The sequence below is a fragment of the Octopus sinensis genome, linkage group LG5, assembly GCF_006345805.1.
Source record: "Octopus sinensis linkage group LG5, ASM634580v1, whole genome shotgun sequence".
Taxonomy (NCBI): Eukaryota; Metazoa; Mollusca; class Cephalopoda; order Octopoda; family Octopodidae; genus Octopus; species Octopus sinensis.
The window spans coordinates 108,692,977-108,705,127 of NC_043001.1; the positions used below are offsets into that span (position 1 = coordinate 108,692,977).

The 12,151-nt window shown below is 40.3% G+C and overlaps 1 protein-coding gene across 1 annotated transcript in view; it reads right to left on the reverse strand.

Annotated features, from left to right (window-relative positions):
* Positions 1–231: 231 nt before the first annotated feature.
* LOC115212301 (uncharacterized protein C7orf26 homolog) overlaps positions 232–12,151 on the reverse strand; it is a 24,228-nt gene continuing 12,308 nt past the window's right edge. Inside the window, exons 2-7 of the mRNA XM_029781149.2 lie at positions 10,693–10,883; positions 8,837–9,046; positions 7,070–7,238; positions 4,399–4,965; positions 2,802–2,841; positions 232–1,124 (exon numbers count right to left, since the gene is read on the reverse strand). Coding sequence (XP_029637009.1) covers positions 1,073–1,124; positions 2,802–2,841; positions 4,399–4,965; positions 7,070–7,238; positions 8,837–9,046; positions 10,693–10,875 — 1,221 coding nt within the window. The 5' untranslated portion in view covers positions 10,876–10,883 and the 3' untranslated portion in view covers positions 232–1,072. The remainder of the gene's footprint in view (positions 1,125–2,801; positions 2,842–4,398; positions 4,966–7,069; positions 7,239–8,836; positions 9,047–10,692; positions 10,884–12,151) is intronic.

The window sequence follows — 12,151 nt, forward strand, 5'->3', positions numbered from 1 at the left end:
AGTGACTGAAACAGGTAACAGAATACACACACGAATTATCTATTTCAGAAAAAAATGTTAAATATGAAATTAAAGGTAATATAAACGACATGTTTATGAACAAGATTAAACGAAGACCAGAAACAGATTACGTCCCCCCCCCCCGTCTCACACACAAAAGGAATTGCAAGTAATTAAACCAATGATGACAAAACAGAACAAACAAATATTAAAAAAAAAAAAAAAAACCAATCATTTTTGATATGGAATGAATTTATAGTACAATGATAAACAGATGGAAACAGATTTTGTATGAGCCAAACAGTGTGGGGTCTCTTGTTCACCGATGACATTTGCTGCCAAGAGGAGGTTGTGAAGAGCTCGCATAACAAGAGAGGTAACTCGTCAGTTTTTTTTTTTTCTTTTGATCGTCAAATTAAAAAGTTATTTAGAAAACTAATTACATAAAGAGCAATATAATATATATATATTTTAACTCAATACTATTTCTGTTGCATTAATAGGATGTAATTTAGCACAGGGGCTATCTAGAACAGTTTGTTTTTTTAAATTGAATTAAAACCAATTCAAAGATGAAACATTAAAAAAAAAAAAAAAGAATTCAAGGAAATTTGGGCTAATTTCCATCAACAACAAAATAAAAGTTGATATAATAAGAAACGGTATCTCCTTATGACATACAGACTTATTTTATGTTTTATGATTTCTGAAATCAAATTGCAAAAAATACAAATAATTTAATTCATTTTAAAAAGACTCTAATTGTAAGAAGAACTAGAATAATTGGCACCGACCTAACCCTAATAGATGGAGCAATTGCAGAGGAATTATTTATATAAAAGTATCCAGAAGAAAAAAAAATGTAAATTCAACAATGAATCTACTTATTTACCTCCATTTTAAAGAGTTAGAAGTTAGTGGCAGAGTTACCTCTCTTATGTACATGACCCTATGAAGATTTGAAAATCTTTTTTCCTCCCTCCCAGTTGCCTGAAAGAAGCAAATATTCCCCTCTCCCCAGCCCTGTGGTGTATATATTTTGTTGATGAGTGCAGCCGAAGGAAAGTTTTCTTCATACAGCAGAGCCATTTCCTTGGTGGAGTGTTTTTATCAATCTGAGTAACCTACAAGGAAAAAAAGAAACACTAAATTATGAATCAAACAAACTAAAAACGTAATTAAGTACTTGAACTAATCATAACGGCACAAGTATTAGAAATCTTAATAAACTAGCAACTGGATCATATATATTGACAGATCAGCATCACCTTACTGGCACCTGTGCCGGTGGCATGGGTAAAAGATTCGATCAAGGTCATTGCCAGTACCACCTGACTGGCACGTAAAAGCACCTACTACACTCTTGGAGTGGTTGGTGTTAGGAAGGGCATCAAGCTGTAGAAACTCTGCCAGATCAAGATTGGAGCCTGGTGCAGCCATTTGGTTTGCCAGCCCTCAGTCAAATCGTCCAAGCATGGAAAGCGGACGTCAAACGATGATGATGATGATTATGATATCAAACATAATTGAGAAGCAACAGTTTAGATGGCTGAAGATAAATGTTCTCCAAAGAATCAGCATAGATCCTTGATTCCACATTCTGAATGCTCTCAGAATCCATCCCAACAGCCTCGTGCACAATCCTGCCACCTCAGTAATGTGGAAATGAAATGATGTATTATTACTCAAAATCAAATCACAATCAAATGGAAATTATAGTTGTGGCCGATGCCAAGGCCACCTGATTGGCTCCCCGTGCCTGTGACACATAAAAAGCACCGACTGGTTCCTGTGCCGGTAGCACGTAAAAAGCACCATCCAAATGTGGTCGATGCCAGTGCTGCCCGACTGGCGATGTTCTGATGGTGCTTTTTGACCCCTATTTTTTTAATATACTTAGTTGATTCTCAAAAAAAAATCTATGAAAAACTCTTGGGTTTATTATATATTTTTTACAGCCCTGGTTTCTATCCTAATCTAATCTCTTTAGAGGGTTTCTCTATGTTTCCTATTTCTAGGAGTGTGTGGTTTTTTAGGTGAGGTTCTATATCTCACAAGAACCTTCCATTCTCTAGGAATTACATTTGTTGGCCTTTCTAAAACATGTTCAACAACATTAGATAACACCTTCCCTCTCCATCCCAGCATCATCATCACCAAATGAAAGTGCTGTCACCATTCAGGAGACGCTTTTCCATTAGCAAATAATAATGATTTCAAATTTTGGCACAAGGCCAGCAAGTGTGGGGGAGGGGCTAAGTCAATTACACCGACCCCAGTGCTTGACTAGCACTTATTTTATAGACCCCCAAAAGAATGCAAAGTCGACTGTAGCAGAATTTGAACCCAGAACAAAGGGGTGGGCAAAATGCTGAAGCATTTTGCCTGGCATACAATCCATTCTGACAGCTTGCCGTCTTATTAGCAAATAATAATAATAATAATAGGGCAGTGAGCTGGCAGAAACGTTAGCGCGCCGGGCGAAATGCTTAGCGGTATTTCGTCTGTCGTTACGTTCTGAGTTCAAATTCCGCCGAGGTCGACTTGGCCTTTCATCCTTTCGGGGTCGATAAATAAAGTACCAGTTTCGCACTGGGGCCGATGTACTCGACTTAATCCCTTTGTCTGTCCTTGTTTGTCCCTTCTATGTTTAGCCCCTTGTGGGCAATAAAGAAATGAATAATAATAATAATAATGTAATTAAGCATAAAGAAACCTGAGAATGATTTTTATGTATGAAACTGATGCGAGAAGGAATTTCATTGAACAAAAGTTAAGCAAGTTCTAAGTAAAGGTCTTACCTGTTTGCTGGCAATAGCTGCAAGATCTCACAAAGTTGTGCTGAAAAATAAATATACATCTATGAATATATATACACTTATGTGGAGACACATGGCCTAGTGGTTAGAGCAGCAGACTCGCGGTCGAGGGATCGCGGTTTCGAATCTCAAACCGGGCGATGTGTGTGTGTGTTTATGAGCTGGACATTACTCCATCTGATTATCATTTATGCCACAGTCTTCAAAATCACTCGGACGGGAAAAATATGAATTCTGTAGACAAGGTCAGAACAGTACTGGAGGAGTATTTATCGTAATGGACAAGTGAATTTTGGAAGAGAGGCTTTGCAAGTCTACCAGATAGATGGAAGAGCATTGTAGATAATGAAGGAGAGTATATTTTAGATTAAAAAAGAATTTTACTTATCTTAATTTTGAAAAATAAAAGAAATATTTAAAAAACCGCATGACCATATATATATATATACACATGTACACACACATATATTATCATCATCATCATTATTTAATGTCCATTTTTCACTCTCGGAGTGGTTGGTGTTAGAAAGGGCATCCAGCTGTAGAAACATTGCCAGATCAGATTGGAGCCTGGTGTAGCCGCTGGCTTGCCAGTCCTCAATCAAACCGTCCAACCCATGCCAGCATGGAAAATGACGTTAAACGATGACGACGATGATATTATAACTCAAAAAAAAAAAAAGGAGCTGACATGGCAGTTTTTAATGTGATAGGAAAAAAATTTGCACCAAAATTTAACTCTAAACTAGGGGTGTGACCTAATCACAAGTACATATGGTATATTTCTATTTACAATAAATACAATATATTTACATTGCAGTTAATGCCAGGTGAGAAAACGAGGCACATTATATGTTATATGCATTTTATAAACTCTACGAGTCACAGGGACACTACCTGAAACTGAATTTTACACAGCTATAATACAAGATATTTATTTATTACTAAACATCAAGTTGAAATTGGTGGATAGAATTGTACTCGAAATTTGAAAAAGGGGGGTAAAATATATTGATTTTTAGCTGCAAAACATGGGACCTGCATTATATTTGCAATTACATAGCACTCACTACCAAGTGATTGTGATATGAGTTATACACCTATTTTGTCTAATAGCATTCATTCATTCAATAAATAATTTTTTACATTACGTATATAGAATAAACTGTGAGTTTTGCAAATAGCAAATTAAAACTAGAAAGGAAAACATTGAAATGAAAATAGAGGTGAGAGACTGTTGCAAATGAAAACAGAAAATTTCCCCTGCAAAGAATTAATAACGGTTATTAAATCTACTCTGCAGTGAATGCAACGAATATTTAAATTTGTGAAAAACTTGCAGCTCAAATATTCAATAACCATCAGAAATCGAAATTACAGGAAATTTCTTGGAACTTGAATTTATAAAAAAAATTTCCAGACGGTCAAGCCTTTAATAACTGCTTTCTTTTAGTAATTGTTACGTACCTATTTAATAAGCAGCTTTCTCCATTATAATATAGATATATAAACACATAAAACAGCAAAGAAAAAATGTAAAAAAGACGTTAATCAAATTTGCAAGAGAGAACATACATACCTGGTCTGACTCGAAGAGTCGCACTGGCTAAAGCTACTTGAATAATCTGTCCAAGTCTTTCAATAGAGCAGAGGCAAGTCTCTTCCTCTGGTGATAAACCGTAACGTTTGCAAATGTCCATAAGTTCCTGAGATGTCTTTTTGATGTCAGCCGGTGTGAAAGGGTGCCCAGTGGCATTCGGTACATTGGGGCCAAGCAGTCCACTGACCGCAGTCCGGCCGGTACCGGTCGCTGCTGCATTGTTGGCGAGCAGGCTTTGAAGGACCCCCAAGTGGAGCCGCGAGAAGAGCTGCTGCTGCTGCTGGAGCCGATTGTTATTGTTGCAGGTATTGGCCCCGATGTCCCCCCAGCAGTTTTTGTTGTTGTCAGTGGCCTTGAGACATAGCACGGGTCCCTTGACGCACCAGTTGGTGAGTCCAGGAAACGGTGAGCAGCCGTGCGAGGCGAACATCCGATAGCTACTGCCAGAGGATGCTGGACGCATAGACACCGAACACAGTCTGCTATCCGAGGAGATCCAGTTGGTGACATGTTCCACAAGTTTCTCTGGCGGCATACCATCTAAAGCTGGAACAAAAGAAACAAACACCATTTTATACAACAATGTAACAAGTAAGTCATCATCAACTAGAATCAATATACTACTTACTAGCAGAAATACCTGTCGTTGACTGGGTTCAGAAAGAGTCTTCAAAAATTATACCCTGATTTATGAAAGTTACTGCTTCAATATTATTGAATGTTTTGTAGCGGAATATCTGCAAGCTGTTATTGCCAGGCTTCAGCCCCAAAAGTTATGTTTTACAAATGGGTCCGCTGATAGTCAGTCTCTTCAGCTCTTTCTCTTTTCCTATGCTGAGATTGCTTAGGTAGTTCAAATCATTTTTTTTTTTTTCGGAGGCATTGTAGTAGGGTGAATTAATCTATATGAAAGACACGGGACTTAACTCATGTCAGCAAACTTACGGATTTCACCAATGTGAAAATTGGTAAAAGTTATGGATGAAAATCGATTTTTACCGCTATCCGGAGGTGCTTTGGGAAAAATAAGTTGACACAAGCACAGCCACGGTCATGACCAATGTTCTCCTAAAATTTGAGCAGCATGTGTGCTAATTTGTGGACGTGCATAAAGTACATACACACACACATCCTGCCTTTTATAGATATAGATTAATTGCTTGTAGGGTCACCATATTTCATTCTGCAACCATAATATATATTACCAAGTATATTAAAGACTGCGAGAAAGAGCAAAACTGGCTCGAAAAAATAGGACTGTAAGTAAAATTAATGAACTGCTGCTGCAGTACCTTCCTGGAAGTCCTCACATCTATAAGTCAGTTGATACAACCCCAGATCCAGAAGTGGTGGTAAATTATTCTACAGAATTCCTCAATTCTGAGGATCTCATAATTAATGTAAAACATTTTTAATGTAAAAAAAATCTATAATAGCTCTAAAACCTTTAGCATTTATACCAGCCAAATCCAACAAAAATATTCTGTTTTATGTTCTAATTGGCCACAACTGGCCTCTTACACCTACCCCACAACGCCATTCTAAAATTAACACTCAGCCCACCCAACCTCTAACAGAAGGTCAGTCCTGATGCATCTCCAACATCTATTTCTCTTTCTCTCTCACTGTCTCTCTATCTTCCTCTCTAATTATCTCTCCCCTCTTTTCCTACTGGGGTAGCCAAGTATGTCCTCCACACTAAGACACCTATCTCTATCCCTCTATTATATTCTAACCTCTCACCTGGCACCAGGCTACTTCCCGTGGTGATGCTCCCTCTCCCAGCTGAGAGATATTTACCTCACAAGTCACTTGGTGACCCTGCTGGTATCAATGCCATGTAAAAAGCACCAGTGCTAATGTCGCATAAAGAGCACCCTGTATACTCCGTAAAGTGGTTGGCATTAGGAAGGGCATCAGCTGTAGAAACCATGCCAAAATGGATAATTGGAGCCAGGTACAGCTCTCTGGCTTGCAAGCTCCTGTCAAACTGTTCAAACCAAGCTAGCATGGAAGATGAATGTTAAATGATGATATCAAAATCTTGCAGCTATGAAATAACACATGATTAATTCAAAACATCATCATCATCATTTAATATCCACTTTCCATGCTAGCATGGGTTGGAAAATTGACTGAGGGCTGCCGAACCAGATGGCTGCACCAGGCTTCAATCTTGATCAGGCAGAGTTTCTACAGCTGGATGCCCTTCCTAACGACATCCACTCTGAGAGTGTAGTGGGTGCTTTTACATGCCAACCGGCACGGGGCCAGTCAGGTGGTACTGGCAATGACCTCACTCGAATCTTTTACACATGCCACTGGCACAGGTGCCAGTAAGGCGATGCTGGTAATGATCACGCTCAAATAGTATCTTTTCCATGCCACCAGCACGAAGGCCAAATAGCCGCTCTGGCAATGATCACGCTTGTATGGTGCTCTTAATACCCTACTAGCACGGGGCTTGAGTGCCAGTAAGGTGACGCTGGTAACAATCATGCTCGAATGGTGTCTTTTATGTGCCACTGGCATGGAGACAGATTGATCCAAATGTTAAACAGTTAAGAAAGATAAATGTTACGAAATACCGACACTTTCCTTGACCCCAATCTTCATATAAAACAAAAGAGACAAAACTCATTCAACTTACTGTTACATGGGAATAGAGCGGTTACCGCTGCAATGAAGTTACAGGCAAATAGTGGTGAGATACTGGGCAGTGCTTGAAATGTTGGAATCACACCTGGAAACAGTTGGCAGTAGTCGTTGACCATGGACTTGGCCATGCAGCACACTGGTTCACTGTCACAGCCTCGCTCCTGCATTTCAAATATACAAGTCATAACAAGTATTAATGTATTATATAAGTGTGCATGTGTGTGGATATATGGGTATATATGCTTATATGCATGTATGAATGTATATATCAGTGTGTTCATATATGTGTGAGTGTACGTATTTGCAATAAAATGTGGCAGTCCTACACAGGACTACTTTTTAGCCCCAGGAAAACGTCTTTTCCAGTTGTGTGTCCGTATACCATGAGCAAGGAAGTTTATAGCACGCTTTCTAGCCTTAGCGATACCTGTAGACCAATGGTTTCTGGGCTATTTCCCTTCCTCAGTACCAGACAATCGCCAGCTAGAGATGGCAGCTGCCCGACCTAGCTCACTATATACTTTTAAAGCAACACACAGTCACTTGTCTTGTAAAGTGTAAAAACAGACAGACAGACGTACAGACATACATACATACATATATGGGGCAAAAAGTAGTAACGTCACCCTGTGTAGGACTGCCACATTGTGTTGGCAAATAAACTTTACTATATGTATATATATATATATATATATATACACACACATATATAGACATTATATACATATATATATACATACATATATATATATATATATACATACACACACATATATATAGTTACGAAGGCCGCAAGCTCTGTCCCACTCATCTTTCTTCATCAACATCAGTTAACCCTTTAACATTTAAACTGGCTAAATCGGGCCAAAATATCATATCTGCCTCATGTTCAAATCCTCCAAATATGGCCTTCTACACTTAATTTACAATGTCATTCTAGAAATAAACTATTAAATCATTGAAATCTCGAAACTACAAGATAATGCCTGATTAATTCAAAACATACCAGTGCCATGTAAAAAGCACCCACTGCTCTCAGTAAAGTGGTTGGCATTAGGAAGGGCATCCTACCATAGTAACCATACTAACACAAGACAACTGGAGGCTGGTGCAGCTCTCCAGCTGGCCATGTCCTGTCAAACCATCTAACCTGTGTCATCATGAAAAGCAAACATTAAATGATGATAATGATGATACATTTGACAGAGTGATCATAATACTAAAGGGTTAAAGAGGGCCAGCCATTCCTTCATTAATTTTACCAATCTCAGAGAACCAGCAAAGGTCAGGAGTACTCTTTTACCCTTTTACTTGTTTCAGTCATTTGACTGTGGCCATGCTGGAGCACCGCCTTCAGTCAAGCAAATCGACCCCAGGACTTATCCTCTGTAAGCCTAGTACTTATTCTATCAGTCTCTTTTGCCGAACCACTAAGTTACGGGGACGTAAACACACCAGCATCGGTTGTCAAGCAATGTTGGGGGGACAAGCACAGACACAAACATACACATATATACGACAGGCTTCTTTCAGTTTCCATCTACCAAATCCAATCACAAGGCTTTGGTTGGCCTGAGGCTATAGTAGAAGACACTTGCCCAAGGTACCACACAGTGGGACTGAACCCGGAACCATGTGGTTCGTAAGCAAGCTACTTACAACACAGCCACTCCTATGCCTCTTGACTAAAACAACGGGGGTGGGAAAATAAAGGTAAAAAATTTAGAGAAGTGAGAAAACAAGGAGTACGTTTAGTTACCTGCATCCATAGAGCAGTACAGTCGAGAACAGCCGTACACTTTATTGACATTGCCATGGAAACAAGCTTGGTCAGCAAGTTGACTTTCAACAAGGCCGCTTCCCCAGCAAACATGATGGCAAATATGCTGTTTCTTTCATTTTCCTTCTGGTCAGTGATGTACGAGCAGAGAATTTCGAGTAACTGCAGTTCTTGGATGGCAGTGAGTCGCTGAAAAAGTAATGAAGAACCAAACTGAGACAGACAGACAGATATGCAGACAGAGACAGAGACAGACAGATATGCAGACAGAGACAGGGACAGACAGACATGCAGAGACAAACATACAGACAGAGACAGACATACACACAGAGATAGACAGACAGACAGACATGCAGATAGACAAACAGAGATCATCCAATGTCTTGGGTTTTTTCCCCGGGTGTGATACACCCAAAACTACATTGTCCAATATATTTTTCATTTAATTGGTGTTGTTTAATTCCAGGTCAGCCCTAACCAGACAGGCTAATGTATGCTTAAAAGGATTCCAGCTATGTCCACCATCATCATCATCATCATTTTTATGTCCAACATGAGAAGAAACAAAATGAGATAATGAGTGAAACTTTTACATTAATGATTCTCACCCAGGGCCCATATAAAATTGTTATTAAAATTTTATGGGCATGGCTGTGTGGTTAGGGAGCTTGCTTCCTAGCTACATGGTTTCGGGTTCAGTCCCACTGCGTGGCACTTTGGGTAGGTGTCTTCTGCTATAGCCCCGAGCCGACCGAAGCTTTGTGATTGAATTCGGCAGGCGGAAGTTACTGCCGTGTGTGTACATGTACGTGTAAGTGCTTGTGCCTCTCCCAAAGAGAGAGAGAGGGATATAACAAAAAGCTTCCACTACACTCTCGGAGTGGTTGGCGTTAGAAGGGCATCCAGCTGTAGAAACAATGCCAGAATAGCCCAGAGTCTGGTGCAGCCTCCTGGCTTCCCAGACTCCAGTCAAACCGTCCAACCCATGCCAGCATGGAAAACGGATGTTAAACGATGATGAGAAGACCCGGAAACTAAAGTGGCATCACAGTCACGCATGTCCGGCCCTGTTAAGAATAGATCTGATGCGTCGGTTGATATGATATGCTTGAGAAGACCTGTTGAGTCAAGTAAAAGCAATATCATAGCTGGGGCTAGTGCCCCCTGACTGGCTCCTATGCCGGTGGCACGTAAAAAGCACCATCCGAATGTAGTCGATGCCAGGTCCACCTGACTGGCTCCAGTGCTGGTGGCACATAAAAACCACCAACCAAACATGGCCAATGCCAGTTCCCCCAGACTGGCTCCCATGCCAGTGGAATGTAAAATGCACCATCTGAACATGGTCAATGTCAGGTCTGCCTGGAGGCCGCACCAGGCTCCAATCTGATCTGGCAGTGTTTCTACAGCTGGATGCCCTTCCTAACACCAGCCGCTCCGAGAATGTAGTGGGTGTTTTTTACGTGCCACCGGCATGGGAGCCCATCAGGCAGCACTGGCATTGGCCACATTCAGATGGTGCTTTTTACGTGCTACCCGCACAGGAACCAGTCAGGGTGGGGGACTGACATTGACCACATTTGGATGGTGCTCTTTACGTGCCACCAGCACAGAGAGCCAGTCAGGCAGCACCTCCCCCACAAATCACTCTTATCTTCTAAAAAAAAAAATGAGCAAAATGAGATGGTCACAGCTCATAAGTCTGCTCAACAAGGTTAGACCTGTGGTTAAAAAAATAAAAAAACAATAACAAAACAAGTAATGAAAATATGATGATGATGATGATGATGATGATGGTGATGAAAATGATGGAGCAAACTGAAAGACAGACATACCTTTGGATTGCAGGCAAAATGAATGAAATCTCTAGAAACTTCCACAGTATAGTCTTCTCCACCTCCTCCTAGTCCTGGAATTCCACCAGTTTCTTTCCTCAGACAGCGGCTCAGGTAGTGAAGGGCCTCCCTTGTACACTCAGGGAAGTCGAGGTAGCTGAGTCGCTTGAGAATGTTGGACATTTTAACTCCTGAAAGAAACGAGAAGAATATTATTATTTTTCTTTTCTCTTTACAGATTCCAACACCGATTTCTTCATCTAAAAATATCTGAGATGGAATAGTTAAGAGTAATATTTTAAAACTAATTATTCACCTCATTTTTAAAGATGTAAACAATTTTAATTAGCACAAGAGCACTACATTAGTATTCGTGTAAGTTGACAAGCTGGCAGAATCGTTAGCACGCCGGGCGAAATGCTTAGCGGTATTTCGTCTGCGTTACGTTGTGAGTTCAAATTCCGCCGAGGTCGACTTTGCCTTTCATCCTTTCGGGGTCGATAAATTAAGTACCAGTTACGCACTGGGGTCGATGTAATCGACTTAATACCTATGTCTGTCCTTGTTTGTCCCCTCTGTGTTTAGCTTAGCCTCTTGTGGGTAATAAAGAAATAGGTATTTTGTCTGCTGCTACATTCTGAGTTCAAATTTCGACATGGTCAACTTTGCCTTTCATTCTTTCCATCTAACCCATGCTAGCATGGAAAACGGACATTAAATGATGATAGTGATGATGATGATAAATGGAGATGTAAGGTATTAATAAATGCACATTATTAACCTTGCTGTGAAAACGTGGATAAATACTTTTGGTGGCACGTAAAAAGCACCCACTACACTTGCGGAGTGGTTGGCGTTAGGAAGGGCATCCAGCCGTAGAAACACTGCCAGATCAGACTGGGCCTGATGCAGCCTTCTGGCTTCACAGACTCCAGTTGAACCGTCCAACCCATGCTAGCATGGAAAACGGACACTAAATGATGATGATGATGATGATGATGATCAAGGCAGTGAGCCAGCAGAATCGTTAACAAACCCTGCCAGTGTTGGGGGCCATGTAAAAAGCATCCAGTCCACACTATGAAGTGGTTGGCATTTGGAACGGCATCCAGCTGTAAAACCATGCCAAAACAGACACAGAACAATTAAGTTACAGGAACAAAAACACCAGCATCAGTTGTGAAGTGATGGTGGAGGGACAAACACAGACACACACAAATATATATATATATATCTTTATATATATATAAAACTGAGAATGTGTGTCTGTCTGTCTGCCTGTGTTTCCCTAAAACTTGAGAACTACACAACCAATTTCATTCAAATTTTACACATGCCTTACTTAGGGTCCGGGGAGTGTCATCGGCAAAAAAAATGTTCAACTTCTTGCCTAGAGCGAGCCCATAGCAATATCATATCTCCTCCACTATTTCAGTATTACGTGTCAAAAGTGAAACAA